At 25.2% G+C, this 25,890-nt stretch overlaps 2 protein-coding genes across 3 annotated transcripts in view; both read left to right on the top strand.

Moving 5' to 3' along the window:
* Positions 1 to 8,367, top strand: part of LOC107164781 (uncharacterized) — a 142,774-nt gene extending 134,407 nt beyond the window's left edge. For both annotated transcript variants that reach the window (XM_089219993.1, XM_015512728.2), the window contains exon 3: positions 7,888 to 8,367. In XM_089219993.1, coding sequence (XP_089076119.1) covers positions 7,888 to 8,052 — 165 coding nt within the window. In that variant the 3' untranslated portion in view covers positions 8,053 to 8,367. The remainder of the gene's footprint in view (positions 1 to 7,887) is intronic.
* Positions 8,368 to 13,824: 5,457 nt separating this feature from the next.
* Positions 13,825 to 24,873, top strand: LOC107164780 (uncharacterized). Its single transcript, XM_089221135.1, has 2 exons — positions 13,825 to 13,906; positions 22,108 to 24,873. The coding sequence occupies exon 2, from the start codon at positions 22,109 to 22,111 to the stop codon at positions 24,044 to 24,046; it is 1,938 nt and encodes a 645-aa protein (XP_089077261.1). The 5' UTR covers positions 13,825 to 13,906; position 22,108; the 3' UTR covers positions 24,047 to 24,873.
* Positions 24,874 to 25,890: the final 1,017 nt, after the last annotated feature.

A 25,890-nucleotide genomic window follows, 5' to 3' on the forward strand; every position in this document is an offset into this window, starting at 1 on the left:
CGTTGTTCATATATTTTTCAGATTCCATAACCCATGAGTCGAATAAATTCCTCAAAATCCAATATAGGTATAATAGAGTTATAATAGAGTTATCTATACATTTGAAATTTTACTTGCGTAACATGATTTTAAAATTATATGTCAATATCTATGACTTTAATTCATAAATCATTATGTTACAATTTATAAACGTCGAAAAAAAAATGTTAATCGTGTAACAACTAAAATAAAACGTTTACATCATTAGTAGTTCATATTCAACAATGCATCGATAATGCAATGTTTTGGAATTTAACTAATAATGTACATAGGCATCATATCTTATATATATGAAAAAAAATCTAATCATAATAAAATAATTCGTTTACGATAAGACACAAAGCCATAACTTTCGAAAACGTACAAGGAATTAAGATGTAAAATATGTATATCTGCTTTTGCTTATATAACTACAAGAAACTACATTGGTAGTCTGTAAGACTTCCAATGTATTATTTATGTATTTTTTTTTCATTTTTACTTCTATCTATACTCCACAGTAAGGGTATTAATTTGATTTATATAAAAGTGAACCTTGTCAAGTTATTTTAAAATTTATACTATGCATCTAACACTTTTATCGAGTACTCGTCTTAAACATATCATTTTCGTCCTACTGCTCCATCGTAAGTCACCAAATCGCTTTTTAGACTTATTTTTTTATAAATAATTATAAAGGTTACATAAATTAACAATAATAATAATAATATAGTTAATTAATTATTTTTACCCTATTATACTTTACAATTTTGTAGATAACATGCTTGAAATATATAATATGATGTATAAAAATGTTTTCACAATCTAATCTAAAAACAAAAATAATAATAAATTATTAATGGATATACATATGTCTGTAGTTGTTGAAATTACTTTTGGCTCCGATTTTATTAAACGCACGTGGTATAGAACCTCTAAGGACAGCATTACGTAAATATTACAAAGATTGTTTTGTAGTAAAAAATTATGCCCGTTGCATTATACACACGTAATGTAGGTATATCATTTGCATTTTCTAAGCCCTACATGCAACTTATCAAATATTAATACTCGAAACCATATTTTTCCACGATGTAATAATAAAATAATAGTCAATATAGACACCTATGTTTTGTATACATTATTTATTAAGCTATAGCTTAAGTATAATATAATTGTATTAAATACATTCCATTTGACTTTAATTTTTAGATAAATTCAGATTCACGTAAATTACATCCTGAAATAGTTAATTAAAAATAAACATATTTTACTTTATGTATATTTTCATACAAATATTTGTAACCTTAGTAGGTACAAATAGTATGGGATTAGGGGATCATGCTCAAAATTCAGTCATATTTTTAATTAATTAATTACAATTAATATGGTATGGGAATTGCAGTGTTTATGATATAAATATAAGATAATGATAGTAAAATTAATGTTACAAAATCAAATACAAATATAAATCAACTCTAATAATATTTTCTGTTTTATAATTATTAGACCAAAATGTAACAAAATGAGAGAAAAGTGATTTGTAGTACATTATGTTTCAAGTGAATCTCATGGATAACGTACTAAATATCTTCAATTAAATGACAAAATCGTTGCATTCTAAAAACAAACTACTCTGAGTGAAGAAGACATATATTTCTAAGGATAGTTTATGTTATGTAGTATGTATATTATGATAATATTTGTTTTCTTTATTGGTTAAGCATAAACTACACTACTACAGAGATTATTACCTTTAAGAGTATTACATTTTTACATTGTATATGGTATTGTACAATTTAATTTTTTTAGATAAAAAATTATGTTTTGATAGTTTGAAAATGGACCAATTGCTTCGTACAGAATGTCAGGCATGTTAAAGTCTTTAAATTATATTTTTATAGCGTAGGTATTCTTAAAATAATTTGATAGACTGAACTAATTTTTGCCATAAACCTAACCTAACCTAACTTTTGCGCCATACCTATATGTACGAATGTACAGTAGAGTGGTGTGAAAATATGGTATAAATAGCTTAAAATTAGTCTATTTTAAAAACTTCGTTGTTTATAAAATAAAAAATATAAAACGTATAATGGAATGTTTCAAGCCTGCAGTACCTACGATTTATATTTATTTTAAATTATAAAAAAAATAATCTAAAATCGATCCAGAAAAAAGTTTGGTTTTCGTTTAAATAAATAATTTAATCAAAATGTTAAACTCAAATGCTTACAAATAAAAAAACAAAATTTTTTAATATTTTTTGGTTTCTATAAGAGAAATGTATGAATTATGACAAACATTAAGAACCACATTTTAAGCTTTTTGACCGAGAAACCAAAATTCATACATAAATCAAAAAAAGACATTTTAGTAAGAAACCAATACATTTTCTGTAGCTGCTCCGTTCATCAGAAGCTAAAACAGATGCATATCTATTTTTCTTAGAATCTATAAAATAGTACATTGATATTAAATAATATTAAATCACGTAATTTCAATTGATATTAATAATAAATATTAATTGAAATTACGTGATTAATTAAATTTAAAAAGAATAGTGTTTCCAGCACTCCTACATTATATACATTAATTATAAGTGTACCCAAACTTTTCAAAGTGTTTTATGACAATGTTACATAAAATCACATGCGATAATTATGGAAGCAATTTGAAAACAAAAATGTTCTGTTGTGTAGATGAATTTTAGCGGTCAATATTGTACTCAATATCTTTGTTGTCGCGCACACGTATAATATAATATTATTAGTTATAATTTATATTTATAGTTTTATATCATTGAAATATATCTTATAATTACATATTAACATTATGCGTACACATAATAATAAAATTATGTAAAAGTCACCGAATATCCTCAGATATTTCCGAACACGAATACACGCGCGCATACGTCATGTCGACGACATCTGCCTTACAAAAACAATATATTTGATAAAAATTGTACAAAATAAAATTGTAATACACGCATGAGTATAACACTTATGTAGGTGTATTATATATTTTATTGTATTCTGTTGCTCGATGAAATTCAGTAGTATATTACGTAAAAAAAGGCGAATGTGTGCGTGTGTACGAGACTGTGCGAATTACTCGCATAATAACTCGCGTGTAGGTACACTTGCAGTGTGTTGGATAATAATAATAACAATAATAATAATAGTAATAAAATATAACACAACGACGACGTAGGTCCTACAGACACGCGTGCTCTCGCATAATATGTAGGTACCTATATTTCTATATTTTATTATTATGTACTCTATAACAATAAGACCCGGCGACGCTACATAATAATATTATTATTATAACATATTATATGTAACGATTTAATGTTGTTACATTTTATGTAACCAACGACGGTGACTGATGAATTTCGAGATATCGTACGCGTATATTGCTATAAGCAGTGTTATAATAACGACATAATAGGTACACATTATTATCACAATATTACCGTACAACGGAAAAGCATAGATGTATCTATAATATTATAACGTTTTTTCGGAAGTTATTTTGGCAATTATTTCGGTTTCTATAAATTATGTATTTTTCTTATCTGTAAACGGATGCCGTTCGCGTTTCGTACTCTGCGCCGACCCGTGTGGCTGAACTAACGAGAGCCTGACCTAACTACTACCATGCGATGGCGATGACGATCACAGTATTATTAATGTTATAACTATTATTATATCTATCACTCGTAAGTTTTTATTTACTAGAAAAAAATCATCAGCGTACTATTTTAATTTGATGTTGCATAGGTAGGTACTATTCTCGAGAACAAGCATTGATACGCGTACGACATAGAGCGATTATTGCATTCAGTAGAACCTATTTTTAATATAATTATCTTCAATATCACATATTTGTATATATATAATTTATCTAACTTAAATCGATTTTGTACAATATTTCAATTTTTCTGCGATGTATTAGCATTTTTAAACGTACAAACACTGACAATGTCCTCAACGTTATGTCTGATAAAAGCTCAATACTTATTTGATTCAATCCAACATTAAAGACAACAAAATCAGATTTTGTTCTGGTGAATGCAAATTCGGTATATCTGGCGTGAGTCGGAGAGAGGGAGATAAAACAAACACTGCACTGACGTCCTCTCGGATGTACGTTGAAATCGGTCAGAAAATAACACCGTGATTGCATAAGTATACATTGGCCGGAAACTGCATAATGAATATATACAAACTCGCATGAACAATTTAATATAATATAATATCATCACCGTACGGTTACCTATCGCGTAGCTCTATTTTTCTGAATAACTACGGTTTCAGAGGCGATGAGATGATACAGCTCTCGGGCAGCTAAGATTTTCGTCGGATAACAACCGAACAGTTCTTGCGCTGACACTGCATTTTACGTAATAATAATCCAGGCGAGTTTTCTCTTTTTCGCGTTTATATTTTATAATATTATTATTATTATTATTATACACAGGTACATCGTGGATGGATAAAAGGATATTATACATAATATATTTTGTATAGTATAAACGCTTAATCGCAATTTCATTAGCGTGATTTATTTACTCGTTTAACGATAAACGGCTGTTGTGTACAAGCGCATATTATAATATAGGTCATAGGTGTGTATACCTATGTTATATTCACAGCCTGAACGGCGTCGCAAAAATGACAAGATGATGTAATGATATATATACGAGGCAGATGAACATTTTCTAATTAAAACTCTGCTACCTGTTGTACGGTTGTATTATTTTTACAACGGCCGCGTTTTTTCTCCAATCTTAGCTGTTGTACACCTACTGTGATGCTCAAACTGAATAAAACACGAATAATAAAAATATACTATTAAATGAGTGTAATTTTTGAAACAATTTGAAAAATATTAAATATAAATAGTTTAAATAAAAAATAAAAATAAATATTTAACATCAAACAATAACTGCAAATTAAATTTAAGCCAAGAAAAACAACTACTATAGGTACCTATTATATTAACTAATGGTATTGTTGTTATATTAAAATATTTAAAATTATTATTATTATATATTGCACCCATTTTATAATATAGCTTTTTCTTTGGAATCATATGGTGTCAAAATTAAGATTAGCCATAAATGAAGAAAAAAAAATATATCGAGACCAGGCAGACGAGCGCGTCAGGGAAACATAAAATGTACCATGCATATATATAAATAACTCATATTATATCAATGAAACATTTCATAACTTAATTATTTTAAGTGCTCAAATCAGGAATTATATAATATAGCTTCCCATTATTGTGAGTACAATAAAGTTTCTAAAATTACAATTGGGGTTTGTGGTTAATACTGAACACACCCATGAAAATAATTCGACTTCTGAATCGTATCCAAAGCAAGTGCTGATAAATAACTTCAAATTGTTATTCTTCGTTTCACGTTTTAACTAAATAAGTTGTTTTATTCTATTTTAAAAATCATTAATTTAATCAACTTTTGATAATTTTGTATTACCTATAGCACAAACCTGTATGGTATTTAATAATACTTATGATACCTATCTATAACTTTTATAATTATAAAATACTTTTAATATACTTTTTATTTATTTAAATTAGTATTATTATCCTCTTTAAAAATAGTGTAACATAACAAAACTATTTTGAAAAATCATTATTTTTTATTTTTTTTGTATTTTTACTTTTCGAAATATAACAGTCCATGTTGTACAGTAATGAAATGATATCCCTCAATCATTTCGTCTAAACGTTATTGAGACGGAATTTACAATTCTAATATATATATATATATATATATATATATATATATAGAGAGAGAGAGAGAGAGAGATATAAAGAATAAATATTTTCTTCTATTATTGCGAGTACCTAAATGTAATTTTTGAAAATTGATTTAGCTATATAAACTATATGACAATTATTAAATATAAAGTTTTATTATTCCAAATAAAGAGTACCTATCTATTAAAAGATCGAAATCATGCTTATAAAATTGGTAGGTATAACAAAATCATATGATTACACATTAGGACAAGTATACACTATATACAAAACTTTTAGCGTACTTTCGAGCCCAAATAGAAATACCACATAATTTATTAAACCAACAATAGCTCTATCGATCCACACAGTGAAAATATGTGTAACCACAAGCAGATTACAGTTAAAAATTAAAAAGTAAAAAAAAACTATATGTTATTATTTATTTAATTTATGTATTCTCACTATCGATAAGGTTACAATCAAACAATAATTAAAATAACATTTATTTTAAATTAATATAATTTTGAATAATAAATCATGCCATATTGGTAATATGGCAATTCAAATAAATCATAATACTAATAATTTAAAACTTTTCATGGATATTAAAAACTTTTCAATTTCACCAATTTATATATTTATGTGCAGTGTTTATGATTATTAATAATATATATGACATATGTATATATATTATAAATTGTATTATATTGTATATCCAATATTCACAAATAAAATAAGTTTATTTGTATCTTGAGTTTATAGGTAAGAAATTCAGTATGTTAAATATTAAGTTATATTTCATACAATAAAATCTTGAATATTTACACTTAGTAGTTAGTAATAATGTATTAATGTATCAAATAATTTATGAAATTTGGTCTTTTGTTAAATGTTAAAACAATGTTAAATGTCTAATTTTTACTAAAATATTACACCAATAACCTTAAGACTTAAGTATAACTTTTAACTTATTACTCTTTGTATTATTATTTTCATTACTTTTAAAGTACCTAAAAGTTAATAATATCATTTATCAGTAACAATTAATTTGACATATTATACTTTTCATAGGTTAGGTTAAATAATGTGTGTTAAATCCAATTTAATTGTATAAGTAATAAACAAGTAAATCAAATTATCGAAGAAATTTCAAGAATCAAAATTATAAATTTCTGAACTATGATGTACTATTTTGTTATGTTTCGAGTATGACAGACGTGCAATAGTTACGTAAAAAACGTGTGCTAAGTGCACTGCCGCGTAAACAATGCAAAATAAAATGGCTTATCCGTTTTCTTTATGATATAAGAAATATAGTGCGTAAAAAATCGTATCATCCACAAATATATTTAACCTTATTATATTTTATGTCCAAATCTCAGTAAGGATTCGATTCGAATACTAACGATAGAATATTTAAGTACCCATCTGTTTATAAAGAGAAATCGTAACATGGAAATTTACATACATGTATAAAACCATTATTATGATAAGTATATTACATTTCATTCAACGATAAAAATAGAAAATTTAAGTGTATAATACCTATTTACTCAGTTGAAGCATTTGACATCAATTTGTATTTAAATACTTGATGACTCGAGACTTATTGTTTGTGAAAACTTGAATTGTCTGTTTTATTTATCTTACGGTGATTACAACAACATCCTTAAACGTTTAAAGTTAACAAAAAATATATGTATAAAGAATTTCTCATAGAAAAAATGTACGTCAAAAAAGACTAATAAGTAGGTGCACAACAATTATTTATGTGCAAATGGGTACTTAAATATAGTTATATATACGAGTAAACGGTTAAATATACTGCCTAACATTAAAGGCTCATCTATTCAATTTTCATGCTACTTACTTAGTATTATAATATACAGCTTATATTTAAAATAATCATAACTAAACGTATTTAATATTCAACTAAAAATCCATTAAAGAGCTCATATTTAAGTTTATACATTTTACATATTTAGGTATAATCGTGTACTTGGTTATAGAAAATTGTGATGCATTAAATTACTTTCCTATCTATTGTTTGTTATTTTCATTAAAAGAAAAATGTGTGTATTTTTTCAGTTATTGGATTCAGGTGCGCAACCCAACTTGGAGATGGAAAGACCATACGTGGATGTGAACGGTGATTTTAGCAGACTAAGATCCAGAGAATACAACATACCTGAAAAGTCAATAATGGAACTATTCAACCCGACAGTTCCACACCATCAGAGGCCTAGGTCTTAAAGATGCGAAACTAATTTTTAATTTAAAAATATACATATATACAATATACATATACAAACTGTCTAAAGTCCGTTTGTTTTTTTCCATTTAAGTTATTTTATCGCTTTTTCAAGCCAAATAAATATTATTATACTTCTACCTTAATATTTTTCGTCACAAAATAAAATGTAGTCTGTAGGTATAACAGCGTGAATAATCTATTTTCCTTTTAAAAATGTAACAACTAAAACTATGTGTTTGAATGATATATCTTATGTTTGAAATTTGAATTGTTCCACATGTTAATGGAAAATAAATAAACGTTCGCTAAAATAATGAAGTTTCATAATTTATGAGAGTCAACAAGTAATGGAAAATATCATGTTGATATTAATATGTTATTAAGAATACAACGATGTTAATAATTAATTATTGAAAAATAAGACAAAACAAAGTATGAGTATTATTTACAAATAATTTTTTGAGAGCTCTGTATAAAATATTACAGAATAAAGTTCAAAAGAATTTTATAATATTTACTTCCACTTTCCACAAATGGATTTCCAATAAGTATTCCACATAAATTTCATTGAATAAAATTAATAGAAAGCGAGAAATAAATATATAAAAATGTAAAAAAAATATAATTTTAGTATCCGTTCTATAGAATGGCAGCCACAATTTCATCTATGTAATCTGACTTTCACGAAAATAATGTAACAGTAGTTTTAAGTAATGAGATTACGATTTACATTTGAATTATTATATTACATACATGTATATAATACCGAAAAAATTCAACAATAATTATATGTAAATAAGATTTTATGTTTCATAAAAATTATGGTAGAACTATAATATTGTATTTAAGTCATTGAACAATAATTAAAATATCATACTTTAATATTATTTAGATTAGATAGCTATTATAAATATATTAAGAAAAATTAGTTCCATGAACGCTAACAGTCAAACTTTTAAGATATTTTCTTAGTATATTTCACACCAATAGTGAACAATCTATGACCATAAAATAGTTTTTAGGGATTAAATAAACTGATTAGGTTTTTAATCTATTTTTCAAATCACTTTATAACAATATACATTAATATTCAATAACATTTGAATATTAGTTAAAAACGTTTAATTTTCATTGACCAAAAATTTAATAATAAATAACTTAGTATTTATATATTAAATAATTTACGCCTGCGAAAGGTAAGTGTAAATTACTTAGTACAATGTTAAACTGAAACAAATATACATAATATTATGGAGTAAATAAGAATATACAATATAAATTGATTAGCTAATGCTTTATTATAAGTTTAGGACTTCATAATTAATTTTGACTTTTTGTGTATAAAATTTCTGAAAATTCAAAAATATTTAAATCATAGTTTATAATTAAGTTACTTTGTTATTCTACTAAGAACAAATTAGTTTGCCTGCGGCTCAAAATAGAACAACGAAAATTTCGGAATTCAACTTGAGAAACATTAAATTGTATAATTTGTAGTAAATTTAGAGTTTAGACTATCAACGTGATCATTTTTGAATAGTCAAAAATCAATCAAGTTATACAAAAAAAAATATCCATGCATTTTCGTTTAGATTTCAATAATGTCTTTATATAATAACTTTGCGCCTTAGAAATTGGAATATCAGACAAATTAATAGTATAATCATTTTTACAAAAGAACGTCGTTGCACTTTTTAAATTTTATCTGTTAGACTTATATGTCTAAACAACTAACCCGAATTTGAAACCACTTTTAACTAATGCATGAATCAAAGTTATTGGTATATAATGTAAATTAATGAATCCTGCTCAATTTATTTTAATTAATACAAGATTTTCATATACTAGAAAACGAAAAAAAAGACAATATAATTATATAAGGTTATAAAGTTTAGTTCTTTGTAGAAATGTTATTATATTATTATAAACATTATAAATCATTATTTTACTTTTTGGGTTTTATCTAAATAAAAACTATTTACAACGTATCATATTACTACTTTACAGTTATTTTTAATTAAACTATATCAAATTGCATATACACAAAACTGTTTTTATTAATTTTGTCTCTATACAGATTGCGATTCATTAATTAATCATAAGCTCAAACACTTGTCTAAAAAATTTAAATGACCGAATTCATTAAAAATTCTGAGTTTCTGTAAATCCTGTGATAAATAATTCATTGTTAACATTTTTAAATTAGTATACAATACATGATTAAATAATGAGTACCTACCTATAAGTCAAGTCCAGTCATGACTAATGAACTCATAAGAGACATAAAATGTGAGCTCATTAAAATTTTATTTATTGAAAATAATGGGAAAAATTTCATATGGCATTGATCGCCATAATATTACCTATAGTGGAAAAGTTACAGGTTCAGCGTTTGCTACCCGATACATTTGCATAGTCATAATTAATTTTTTTTTTTTTGTAAGGAGAACCCGCGGCAACATAAGCCATTGGGTATAGGGTGGTGCGGTAGGGGTTATTTTTGTATATTTGTTTGTAGGTTTTTAAGTGGGTAGGGTTGTAACACGTGTTTGTGTATGTGTGGCAAGGATATGTTGCTGAAAATCCCGGGTGGTCACCCATCCGGGAGCTAGCAACTGCGGCTGGTACGTACGCTCAGTGCGTTTCCACAGATTGAGCGTACGACCGCGCCTCACCAAGCCACCATAATTAATTATAAATTATAATAATAAAATTGTTACAATTAATTTGTATTAAATTTATGTTATTATAGCTTATAATTACATGTCTTCAGTTTCAAAAATATATATTTATATATAGTATATATAATAGCAAAAGTAAAATATAAAAATAAAAGTTAACTTTCCGTAACTGTTGCAAAGATTATGTTAGGAAATAAAACATATCTGATCTGGTACTAGTAATCAAAATGATTAATTAATTATTCGAAAATCGAAATACTTTACAACCTATTGCGTTATAAACTACTTTACATTAATTGCATGACTTTATGATCTATGTCCAATTTAAATTGAAGATTATTTTCAGAAATATTGCAATATGTGTTTGAAATATGTGTAATATATGTAATAACACGCAGTTATTACTGAAAATATGTAATTAAGATTTAAACATTAAATTTCCATAAAGTGTCAAAATAACTTGGTTCGATGTGTTGTAAAACAGTACTGATATGGCTGCATGACTACATCGCATTTATTTATCTCATATAATTATTTATATAATTTTCCTGCAAATAGTATAAAATACAGTAGAATAAAAAAAAAAGAATCTAATGGTTGGTATATATATTTTATGTATAATATAACTACTTATATTTTAAAATACACTATTGTGCTAATGCCAAGTGGTTTCAAAAGCTATTATAGCTATGACATTGTAATAAAAATATATGAACTAGTAATTCTTAATTTGTCTTAAATATTTTCGAAATGTTTAAATGTATTAATTACGTTATTGTTCAATTTTGAAGTGATGTTATGTATACATAATCGAATAATATTTACATAGTGTAATTTAAATACAAATAATGCAATTGAGTAACATGTGTGGCATTTAACGATGACATGTCAAGAGTTAATTTAATTGTTTGATAAAACGTCTTTAAACGTAATGAAGAAAAATACTGGTCATGATGGCTGCCCAAGCGAAAACTGACCGAGTTTTAAATAATAATAGTGATTTGCATGACCAAAAAATAATTCTAGTAGTAAAAAAAAGCAGACATGAAATAAAAGGAAACTTAATGCTTTTTTTAAAATTTATTGTCTACCAAAATAATTGTTATAATATTAACTATTTAAATTATATTACAATTATATTGTTAATGTATGGATTAATATTTTATACTAGCAATTATATTTCCAAAATATACCAATAATCATGTAAATGACTTGAAAAATTTAATATTAAAAAAATAATTCCACGTATTATCGTCAATAAACGTATATAATCCTTTAATTGTCAGTCGTCACACTATAAATAAATTAACACGATTTTATGGAATTTTTAATTGTACTTGTTTAAATGTTATGATTATGTTATATGATTACTGTCAACATGTCATATTTTAGTACAGTAAAATATATAAATTATTCTCATTTAGATAATGTCAGCGCACTATTTGTTTTCTCCTTCTGACCCTCGCGCAACACAGCAAATTTATGTTCATCATAACTAACCTCATATTGTTACTTTTAATATTAGAGCAAAATTATAAATTATCAAAATTAAAATTAAAAACATTACCTACCTGTATCTCTGCATTGGTTATTTTATGATCTTTTTAATTTGTATGCATTTTATAAGCGATTGAATTGTAACAATTTTAAAATCACTGCAAATAGTATAAACAATTAAAATAAGACAAATAAGCCAACGCATGTTAGAAGTCTTAGTTTAAAGTCGATAATAAGTGAATTTACTCTAATAATAAAAGTGACAACACAAGGTTGGTTCTACTATATATAAACTTGATATGTTGCGCGTGAGTTAGAGAGAAAACAAATGATGCGTTGCCATCTTCTTAAACTAAATCCAAAAATCAATAATTAAATAAAAGACAATCATAATTATTAAATAAATCTAAACCTCCACCAATATATTTAGTATTTTTTCAAACGTAAAAATGCCTTATACGTTTATAAAGGCTTACAGAGTTACCTATACTGCCGTCATAAGCAAAAAGGCTTTAAGTCCCCCAAAAATATAAGAATAAGGTATTTAAAAAAAAAAATTGTGAAATTTGACTTGTGTAGATGAATATGTGTCTGAAATATTACTCCAAACATATAATACAATAAATAATCAAATTGGTAACTAAAAAATTTTAAAATCATAGAAAAATTCGTGGATACTACGTAATAACGTCGTTAAATCACTATACTAAACATTAACGTAGTAAGTATTGATGAAGATACGGCATTGTTACTTACGAGTTATGGCATTCTTGCTTTTGAATAAAGTATCAAAAATTTATACCAATACTAAGGTACAACGTGAAAAGTAAAATAGCTTGTTAAAAATTAATCTAGGTAATCATATTTATTACTGTTTCATTACATCCTTTGGGCAAAATTACTTAGGAAACATATATCTCATTTAAATAATTAGAATGTACAAGGTGTTATAATTTTATGAAAATACAAAATAAAAAAATGCGTTTTTCTCAAAACGTTCTCCGATGACCTACAGCGTTTTCATTTATGACTGAAGTATATAACGTTAACATTTTACACAGGAAAATAGGAAAACTGAGCAGCCCAGTTTATGTATTATTATATTGATATAGATTAAATTATACAAATCAAAAAAATATATAATTTAAACTTTGAAATAATTTTTTGATTTCGAAATACAGGAATATGTATTAAGTAGGTATCTATCTATTCATATGATAATAAGTAAGAGTACCTCTACTTATTATTAGGAACAAAAGATATATTTACCGCAGTTTGAATGGTAAATCAATACCGAATCTGTTCTTTTGAATTCTACATAATTAATTTCACATTATTATTTATTGTAAAACGTTAATATAATAATACATCTAGTAGGTACCAACTAACTACATACCTACATACCATAATATGGGTATCTACCTGCCAAACAACGGTTGCCAATCACGCATAGACATTTGTGCGATTCGACCCAGGAATGTGGATTCACCATTAAACTATCGTCCATTAAATGTGAATTTAATTGTCTGTATGCTATTCATCATTAAGCCGTATATAAATGTATAAATATACCTGATGGCAAATGATATCTCAATAACAGTGTATAAGTCGATCAGTTCCAGTCCACAGCACATTGGAATACCACTTGTCCAGGAATATTGATTTTATTCTTCAAGTAAGTAAATTATTATTTTGTTTTATAATTTATAGTGTTGTAAATCTGCAGTTATTGTTTTATTAATATTTATTTTACTATTATAGAACTATTTAATATCACTTTACACGTACATTTATTCGATTAAACTTTTATCCAAATGTCATAAATAATTTCGTTTAATATATTACTATCGACTAACATTTATTACATTTTTATTCTTTTTTTTATTTTTATTTTCACATTAATTAGTTATAACTGTGCATTTCGAATTTTAAATTTTTCCTCGATATAAAAAATAACTACACTATATTTAAGTTATTTTTATAATTTATATTAGCTCAATAATAAATGGCTGAATACATAGAAAACTTTTTGAAAAAAATGAAATGGCAATAATTTTAAATTCATAAATACTAAAATAAAGATAATCTTAGTATGCAATAGATTTAACAAATGGTTATTATTCTACCTTAAACAATTTTTTCAAAATTCTCCCAATACAGAATGAATTTTAATAAATATTTATTTATTTATTATTAAAGTTATAATAAGGTAATTGTTTAGTTTGAAATAGGAATAAAGTTTTTTCATCAATTGAAGTACTTTAATCTGTTAAAATTATAAAATATAACAAACTTTTGAGAAATGTACAAGTTATTAAACAACAAATAATAATATCACATGACGTTAAAATAGTATGACGTATAATGTATATTGTATATTATGTTATATCAATACACCTTTACCCCTTATTATTCAAACCTTGAATTAAAAACAAACACAAAACTACGATCATTTTTTAAAAAAATACATGACTGCTATAAATATTATTAATTCTGAGTTTAATTGTTTTTGAACCAAAAAATGCATGATCCAAACTCAGTACCCATACGTATCTAATTAATGTTTTATTATTTACAAAAGTATTGTGAAATCGCAACTTATAGACGTGTATTTAAATATTTTACAGTTTACATTTGCAAAATATGGATATACTTAAAAGTTAAAATATTTTATTTGAATACATTTAGAAAATAACTAAAATATAATCTAATTGTTAAAATCTAACACTGAAAGTAAAAATCTAAATTATCTTACATCCTACAGAAATATATTTTGTGTCAATAAAATACTTGAATTATTAAGTTAATATTTCAATTCTATAAGTAAGAATGAATATATATATTATTTTGTATGTATAATTATTTAGATAACTGTGAAGCTAATGTTATACATATAGTTCTCAAATGCCCCTTCAACACAATAGAAGTACCTACATTGAATAGTATCAATAAATATACAAAAAAACTCCTGTCAGTGTATTTAAAAATTATTCGCGTTAAAAAAAATCTAAAATTCCAATGCAAGACATTATTATAGGGTATTGTTATAAAATTGTAATCAATAATATAATTATCGCATTTGAAAAGCAATTCAATCAGGCATTCAGGCTTCTGGGTAGACTGGTGCTTAATTAAGTGTTTAATGTTTATACGATGTTACGATGTTACGATGTTTTAGATTTTAAGTGCTGATAAAAATAAAATACCTATAAAAGTAAATATATCCAAAATATATTGACTATCATAATGAATATAATAATACGATGGTAAATATAAACGTCTAAAACTAAAAGCACTATACCTATCATAACCCAAAGAAATTAAACATTAAGATTTTATGGAAAGTTTGATAAACATAATTTAAAGAAGTAAATTAGTGTTCAAATGTTAATCTTTTAATTTCTAAAGTACATATTAGGTGAAGAAAATAATATATTATTAATAACATAATAAACATATTAAACCTGGAGTTCGAATAAATTGATTTCTTTTTCAGTATTTTTGTTGAAGAATACGACTATGAGAATGATGAAAAATTATAACTAGGAGAATAAAAGACAGCATCTTCTTTTCCGTCCCCTTTTTCTCTTACGCAACCAAATTTATTATTATTTTTATTTTCATCCAAAATGTACAAACGAAAAGTATACAGCGGTAAATGATAAACTAAGAACATTTAACTACGCTTAAATTATTATTAAGCATAATAAACATGTTATTTAAGGTATAAAAAATGTTAAAATAAAAATATCTTACAACAATTATTATTTATTAATAACTATACAATTAATCTAAGAAAGAATTTATAACTTCTTTTTTCACATAAATATGCATTATATGTATAATATATATACATATATATATAAAATATTAATTTAGAAAAATAAAACCTAGCTACTTGTCTTATTATATTTATATGTGGCTTGACTTAATTTTATTTTATTGTACTCTTTTTTGATTTTGCTATATGTTTTGTTATTTAAGTGCCTAACATAATTTAAAAAACAAATATAATTTGCAACAGTATATTAATATCTTATAAAATAGGAAAATATTAAAAAATATCATTAAAATATACTAATATATACCTAATTTGTACAACTTATAAACAATACGTCCTATTGGACGTATAGGTTTTTACAATTTTTAGGTTAATTTTTATCATTATAAAATTTTTTTTTGATTATTAGAATTTAGACTTTAACTATTAAGGTCTTTAGCCTGGTACTGTGTAGGGGGAATGGTTGATTGGAACACTTTTTGCACGTATGCCAAGGATTTGTTGCTAAAAACCAGGATGGTCACCCATCTGTGAGTTAGCAACAACGGCCAGTTGTAATAATGGAAAATAACTCAATTTCACGAATTTTATTTTTCATTTGATCATTTAACAACAAACATTCAGAAAATTAAAATAATTTTTAAATCTTAAAACTACGATAGAAATAAAACATATCAATTACAACCTGACTCCTCTAAATCTCAATTTAAACAATTTTTTTTCAATTTATTATTACTGCTTTTAAGGATTTCCAAATAAGCTGATTATTGCATAAATCAATCAAAGACCTTATATGGAATAAGATTCAGTTATTACCGTCTTTTTTGGAAATCTAGAAAAACAGTAACACCAAATTGAAAAATATTGTTAAAATTGAGTACTAAGGATCTCAGGTTATAACTGATAGGTTTTATTTTTATTTTTATTATAGTTTAAAATTTAAAAACTATTTTGATTCTCTAAATGTGTGTAATTGTCACTGGAAAATATAAAAACTTACTTCTTTTCCTTATAATTTATATAATATGATTTTGTGACATTTTAATAGATTTTCTTTCCAAGAAAAAGAAACAGGACAAGGAATAAGACATTTAAAATATGATTAAACTAAAACACAAAACCATATTGAAACTATAATAGGTATATTTTTTGGTTAGTTAAATATATTAAATATATACTAAATAATAATATTTCCATTTATTTATTATTATATTAATTAGCGTTTAGATACTATGTTATGTATGTAACATTGTAACATAGTATAACATAATAAACGCCCATTTAATTATTAATTTCACAACAAAAATTACTTAATTAAGTTAATTATTATTTATAACTATAATATTTTTAATTAAAAGGTTTTCTGTTGAATTCAAAACTAATAACTTTTACATAATAATGGTGTACAATCAGTAATTTAAAATAATAGAACAAAAATAAGGCTGGTTTAAGAACTTTCAAATACTCATATAACACGTTTAAATTTTATTTTATACCTACAATTAATAAAATAGTTTTCATTAAATTTGTATTTCATGTTTGTGTATACAATGTGATTCACCAAGCACAATCACCCCCCTTTTTCTTCAATTGTGTAGTTTTTAAAATCTAATTTTTGAAATTTTCAAATATTATACTTATTATCCATTATTACTTACAAATTATTGATATTTTTTGTATTACTTAAGGAGTGTTCTGTGGTTGGGATAAAGATTTATGTTTTTCCCAATGAGAATCCCCCTTTTCAACTGTACATTATTCAGTGAATAGTGTTTCTAAAAAATTTCATCAATTTAACGTATCAGTAGTTTTTGAATTATTTAACTTTGTGTTATAAGGATAACAGGTCAATATCCCATGGTTATGAGTTTGTGAGGTATGGAGGCGATTGTGATATTAAAATTTTAGTAATTAATATTAATATATCAATATTAAAAATTTGTAAAAATTGTCCAAATATAATAAATATTAGTTTCAATATGATGTATATTTTATACTTCTGTGAAACCATGTTAAAGACTATTATCCTGAGACAAACATTTTAATAATTACTGAAACTACTTATACAAATTTTAAATAAGATACATTGAATTTTGTTTTTTATTATCCAATAAATAATTTAATGTAAAAAAGAGGCTCTCTTTAGAAAAAAAAGTTTGTTTCACCATAAGATACTCGATAAATAATACAAACAGGTTTAAGAAATTTAAAAAAATGCCTTTAAGTATATTTAAAATAATGAATTGTTGATACCTTATATAGGTACCTTCATATTAAGGAGGACACTGTGATAAATTTGTTTAATTTGAGTTGATATATTATTATAATTATATTATCATTGTACCAAAAATCACTGAGAAGGGTAAGGCTGTCAATTTATATTTCTAAAGATGTTTTATACTTTTTTTCTTCTATTAATACCTAATACGATAGGTTGTATTGATATTTAACTATACTTATTAGCTTACTAACTTACTTTAATTACTTTATTTACCAATATTAGATTCTAAACGAAGTAATGAATGTATTGATATTACAATAATGTGTGTGTTTTTTTTTGTGTGTGTCTGTACACAGCATAACTAGTCAAAGTATTGCTTATTTCAAACTTTGGGTGTGGTTTCCAATAGGAAATTGAATATCCTTGGTGCATTATAAAGGTCAAAATTAAACATTTTCCAACAGTTTTCAAAAAAATCGAGAAAAACAAAAAAAAAAAGTGACACAGAAAACGGGTTATTTTTACGCAAAACCAGTTTTCGACCAAACAGATTTTTTTATATGGTTGTAATTCAAAAACTAATCACTGTAAATACTTGACATTTTCAACAAATGTTTATGTTAATGTTATATATACACAGCTTAATTTTTAACTTTTTTTGAGTTATTTATAGAACACTGAAATTTTCAATTTTTATGAGAATTTTTTTTTGAAATGTCGGTAAAAAAATTTTGGATGACCAAAAAAACTTGACAATTTAACAAAAGATTTCTTATGAGTTGTTCTTATTGTAGCTAAAAAAATTAAAAATCGTTAGTCACAATTTTTTTTTATAAGCGTTATAGTTCAAATTTTTACGAAATCTGTCGAAAATTCGAAAATTTGCAAGTAATTTTGAAGTTGAAATATCAAAAAAAAATTTTGTGTTTATAACTAAAGATTAAAAATACAACACTATATTTTCCATAAGTTTTCTTTCAAGTAGCTATAGAGAAAACTCGAAGCATCATTATACGAACAATTTTAGGTGCGTTTGAATTTTAAATTTTTACGAATAGCGTAACGATAACGGTTTATCCTCAAACGATTTTAAACATTTGTTATTATCCAAAATGTATAAGTCGTAGATACTTGAAAATTTTACCAGTTATTCAGATTGGCATTTTCTTTACATGATTTAATTTTAAAAATATTTTGACTTTTTTTGAGATATTTATAGACAACTGAAATTTTCAATTTTTCTGAAATTTTTTTTTTTGAAGTGTCGATAAATTTTTTTTGGCCCAATCAAAATATTTGAAAATGTAATACCTACAAAGTTCTTCATAAGTTATTTTAATAGTGATTAAAAATTATAAGATTACATAGGCACAATATTTTTTTATTACCATTTGAAGTTCAAATATTGACAACAATTTGTCAAAACCATGAATGATTTTTTTTGTGTCTGTCATCACGTTTTGGGGCAGTAAAAGTGCTTCGATTTTTGACTTCAGTACCTCGTTCGATCAGAAAGTTAAATTAAATTTTTATTAGCATTTGAATTTCAAATATTGACAAAAATTCGTCATAACACTCATAACCATGAATATTTGCAAATTATTTTGTAGTTCAAAATTTATAATATTGTTTGTATTTATATCTAAGGTTATAAAATTCAACACTAAGTTTTCCATAAGTTTTGCTTCAAATAGTTAGTTATAGAGAAAATTTGAAGCGTCATTATAGGAAAAATGTTTTGAGCGTTTAAGTTTTAAATTTTTATGAAATCGCGTAACGATAACGATTTATCCTCAAACCAGGTATATGTATATCTATGATAATAATATAAGGTATTATTAATTATGATAACTACATGCAATATTTTGGAAAAATTGATTAACCATGCCTTACGCTAAATGCGTCTTAATTGAAAAATAAAATATTTGTTTCAAAATAGAATATATGACAATATTTAAATGTAATTATATCTTAAAACAACAAAATTGATTCTTTTTAAAATATATTCCTGTTTTTCCATAATATAATTATGAATAATAATTATATTTTCTTAAAATAAAAATAAGACACACATGCATCGCCTAATGAAAAACCGATATATTCATTTCTCTAATAACTCTAAAATAATAAATTAAAAATACATTCAATATTTTAAGTGATTTTACTATTTTAGTCTTATAATAATTGTAGTAAATTATTTATGTTACATTTGCTAAGCATGTTACGTGAAATAAATATTTTCATATTTACCATACGTCTATAACACTTAAAACTGCATCAAATAAAAAAGTTAGGTATTTTATATTATGAAACGATTTGACAATAGTTGAATTATATGCATTTTCTAAGAACTCGGTAGTTAAATAAAATATTAATTATCAAATTATTAAATTATCTACTTACAAATATAGCCAATGACATAATAACCATGCAATGGCCATCAAAATCAGTCCAGACATCCATATAATATAGTGTTATTGTAATACCAAAATTATTTCCAACAAAATATTGAACTTTGTTATATTGTATTGTACCTATATTATATTTTATTATATTGTAATTGTTGGAAAACATTTTTTTTTCCATTCATCATATAAAATTAAGATATAATGTTTTAAATAAATATTCGGAAATTAGACAGTTAGATCTGTGATAAATCTAAATTTAATGATTACTTCTTAAGTTTTTTAGTCAACAACACTTGATTATTTTGATTTTTCCTCATAGTTTCTTCTATTATGCGAATTATCGTATACATTCTTTTTCGATCTATGAGTTTTACTTTTTTCAATAGTAATAATATCTTCTTTACAGTTTCACACATGTTATGGATATTATGCACACTATACAAAAAATTCTTTATTACTAAAAGAAAACATTCCCAAACTTGTTATTAAAACTAAGTACACGGCTTCCTAATAATTATTCTTATTGTTATTATTTACTCATACAAATATAAATGAATCCCTTAAGAGTTTCGTCATACATCCAAAGTTAATTTCATAATTATTATTATTATTATATATGGTAGTAAACATTCACGATGTCAATATTCTACTATGCATATAACTGCAGGTTGGAACTGGAAAAAAAATAATTGATACTAGTTAAACATAATATTACAACATTTATGACAAGGATATGGATGATAAATAATTAAAGAAATATACTAAAATCATTAAATTCCCATAAAGAATATTTTGAAAAAATTTATAAAGTTTCAAATTAATTTATCGAATATAAGTATTTAAAAAAATAGTTACTTGACTAAAATAAACGTTTTCACCATGAAAAAAAAAATCATTAAAAATTAAGATTTAAATATTAGTTTTATTTTTATTTCTCTAAAAAAATTATTAAATATCAATTTTTTTTTCAGTAAGTATAGCAAAAAGAACATTATACTGTATTCAATTGCCTATAAGTTAAAAAAATTAGAAACAAAAGTTATGTCTTTTGTCAAGTCCTTCTTGTATACCTTGTTTAATGAGCCTATGCGAATTTAGAGTTATTAAAGCGTTTGTCTAAAAACATCCAAAACCATTCAATAACGCATATAGATAATAAAGCATGTATATTATTAGTATTTACATATTAATTTATCTTCATAATAAACTAAGTTAAATTATGCAATAAATATGGAAAACAAAAATTTAAAAATGTATAACTCTTGGGTAATAATTTAGTTATGGAAACAGAATTAATATCAATAAAAATAAAAGTCTATACAATCTAAATGTTTTAAAAAATAAAATGAATTCTATCCATTTACTAAGTATTATTGTATCATGAATTAATTAAATAAATTTAACAATATAAAATATGTTTTTTTTTTTTAGATATTGATTTTAAAAATTAGTTTTTTTTATTTCAGGATGAACTCAATGCGATTACTAATACTTCTAACGTTCATTTTATATGAAACACAGAGTGCTCCAAGTATAAAACCTTTAAAGTTTTTAAAGTCTTTAATATCAAAACATTTATCATCAACTACTGAACAGCCAATTTTGGAAGAAAAAATATACCCAGCATATACATGTGAATCGGTCGAAGATGACGAAATTAATGATGCAGTTATTGAGTGGAACCGTCAAGTGTTTTTAGTAGATCAAAAACCTATTTTGATAGAAGTTGGAAACGTTGGACAAATTCAAAATGGAAATCATAATGATGACATCGCTGTAAATCCAGAAATTAATTCCGATGTGAACTGTGAAGGAAATGCTGAAGTCAATTCCGGAGGAAATTTTGAAGAAAATCCTAAATTAAGTCCAGAAGAACAAAAAAATGAATATGAAAAAGATTTAAACACACAATGGTTATTGGGTGAAAACACAAGTGAAAACCCAACAGAAACGTATTTAAAAGTTGGTAAACCTTCAATCAAAGATCAAATTATTAATAAAATCAACATAATCAAATCGAAGTTAAAATTTAAGAATCGTTTAGTCATACCGATCGAAGAAATGATTGAAGAAAACAAGAATAATGTTGAATTTACTTCCGGAAATCCAATCACCACTTTGTCATCTATTACTACAGGAAAACCCGCTACTGTACAACACATCACCACTATACAACCTGTTACCACAGCACACCAATATACCACAACTGTACAATCATTCACTTCCACACACAATACTCCTCCAGCACAATACTCCACTACTGTAAAACCCGAAAGTAATACGCCTGACGTACAAGTAAAATATGGTATCGAATCTCAAGAACCAATTATTACTATTCCCACTCAAAATCAAATGCCTTTGCAACAACAACCAATCTACTACTCAGACTTTTACTATCCACTATGGCTTAATAACTGTCCACCACCTCTATCTCATAAAATTTGCTATAACCAAAACTATTATTACGCACCAAGTCCGAAATTCCCCGATACATTGAACGAAAATCAGTTTACTCTTGAAAACACACCATATAACACACCCGAATACCAAAACCAAAAAATTAACAATGATTTAACAAAAGTGATCAATTATATCAAGATTGATTCGGCCCAACCAGTGTATCCGGTCAAACCAAATCAAGATGAACAGTGGAATCATTATACATATGACGATACAAATCCCATTTATCAAAATCCTATATCTTATTATATCTCTGCGTCAACCGACCCAGAATCACAGCCAGAAATTGTAATTCCTGGCAACGATGGTGCATACTCTACGTCAACCATGGAACCGATCGTTGTGTATCCTGCTGATTCCAGTATTCAACCGATTAATCAAGTAGATCAAACACAACCAGAATATAATTTGGACCAAAACTTAGAACCCACAACAGTGAATTCCAACGTCGAAGTTTCCCGTACACCGTTGAGAGGAGATATTCAATACGGTGAAGATGTCAACCCCAATGTCAATTACGATCAACCAGAAGAAGATAGTTCCGATTACATGTTGAAGGAACGCAGAAGCGTAGGTCAATACAGTAATGATAAAAAGCTTATCGCTCAGAAAAATAATCTGAATGTGCCGTTTGCAGTATCAGATATCTCTTTGGTTAAACCAGTATCTGAACAAGCTGAAACCCTTATTCCAGCTAAAAAAATAGAAACTCCTGCAGTCACTGATACTAAAATACCAATCAATAAAATCGAAACAAATATCACCAATATTGAAAAACCTGTCCCCGAAATTGAAAACCCTATCGTAAAAATTGAAAATCCTGTCGTCGAAATTAAAGAACCTGTTCCCAAAATTGAAAACCCTGTCGTTAAAATTGAAACAGCTGCCGTCACTTCAACCAAAATACCTTATCTGGAATCCAACAACGTCAATATAGGTGTTTAATAATATAACTCATAGATGCAAAAATTAAAGAGAGTTAAATTCACTTTATGTAAATTATCTTATTTATTCTGACGCAGTACTTATTTGAAAAAAATTAAATACTTACTTAAAATACGTATTAAACTATTTTTCATCTAAACATCTTCTAGATCAAAGTTAGTTAGCGTTAAATATTGTTATTTAATCAAGTCAGACTTATTTATTATTATGATATACTTTTGGAAAATTATATTATATAGTATATTCAGTCTTCAGTTTAAAATAGGCGCCAGATTGAAATGCCTCTAGGCCATACAATAGAAACGCATAATAAGTCAATTTTTATGAACAATAGTTACCGTACGTGAAAAACCTCAAAAAATTCGTTACAGTCTGGCTGATTGTAAATAGGCCACTTTAATTATTAAATTATGTATTTATGTTCTTGTTACATTGTAAAATAAAAAATAACATTTTGTTCAATCAATATAACATAATATCTGAAATAATTACGATTGTCCTTTCCAAAAATGTATGTTTAGATGTATGAAAAAAATTCTTCACCATTAATTAATCATATTAAGTTATAATCATTGTAATATATCGCATATCAATTAAAATATTTATATTTATTATTTTTTTTTTTTTTATGACTAATATATTATATTCTTCAAAATAATATATTTATTAATAATACTCTTATAAAACAGAAATATTTTGTAAAGAACATTGAAAAAAACATGTTTTTTCTAATCATATTGCATTTGTTATTGTCAATTCAATTCCGAATAAGTTATTATATTTTTTAATGAACTACTTAATATATATCTTGACACTTTTTGAAATTATTTTTAAATAATATAATTTATGTGCCTGCGTATTGTAAATATTAGTGGTGGAACGTAAATTTCAACCAAGCAAATACATTTGAAATAAATAATTCAAAATATTTTATAATCTTATAAATATGCATGATGCAATATAACCATAACTAATTACTATATGACTTGACAGGCAATAGCATGTTGGCAAAGGGATTACCCATTGGTAATATTGAATCCAATAATAATGAAAAAAAATCTTTACATTCTATTATTTTGTATCAAAATACAATGACCGTAAAAATTATATAATACAATTAATTATTCAGTTATGAAATTTAAAAATAGGATATTCATTTTCATCTTTGACATCTACGTATATATAATTTGTTTTAAGAGTTAGGTAGGTAATAAAAAAAGTTTGAATTATAAAAAAAAAAATTTAACTATAGGTACTATTATAATTAGAAAAGTGTATAATACAACATATTATATTATATGTTTAGAATTCAAATGAATCCGATTAGCACTTCCCAATTTTTGACCGATTCGAGACAGGTAATAATATAATTAAATAAGAATAAGCAACTATCAAAATTGTAGCATTTTTCAGTTTTGCTAATTTAATATTATTAATAATAATTTGAAAATGCATTTGCATTCGCGACTACAGTTTAATAATAATAATAATAATAATAAAACAATCCGTTATCAGAAATGAAGATTTAGCATTTCACTGAAAACGATTATAAACAATTAATTGGCGACGGGATGAAAACAAGAGTGAAAATTGACCTCTTGCCCGGTATAACGTATTGGCTTAGGTGCCAAAAATGCATGGTGAGGAGTGGTGCCGACGACCGTAACCGTATACATAATATAACATATGCATGTGTATTGCACTAAAACAATATAATAAATTATATGTGGCGTATCGGCCAGGTTCATCTTTCCAGGCCATAGTTATTGACGAAAAAAAAAGTAGCAAAAGGTAACCACCACTGTTGTACAAGAAAACGCGGTGGTGGAAATAATGGAAGGAGC

This window comes from Diuraphis noxia, unplaced genomic scaffold (assembly GCF_037042655.1).
Source record: "Diuraphis noxia isolate RWA-SAM2 unplaced genomic scaffold, SU_Dnox_SAM2 contig0002, whole genome shotgun sequence".
Classification (NCBI taxonomy): domain Eukaryota; kingdom Metazoa; phylum Arthropoda; class Insecta; order Hemiptera; family Aphididae; genus Diuraphis; species Diuraphis noxia.

Excerpts from the sequence above, each read along its gene's own strand:
- LOC107164780 (XM_089221135.1), top strand. The coding sequence starts at position 22,109 with ATGAACTCAATGCGATTACTAATACTTCTAACGTTCATTTTATATGAA.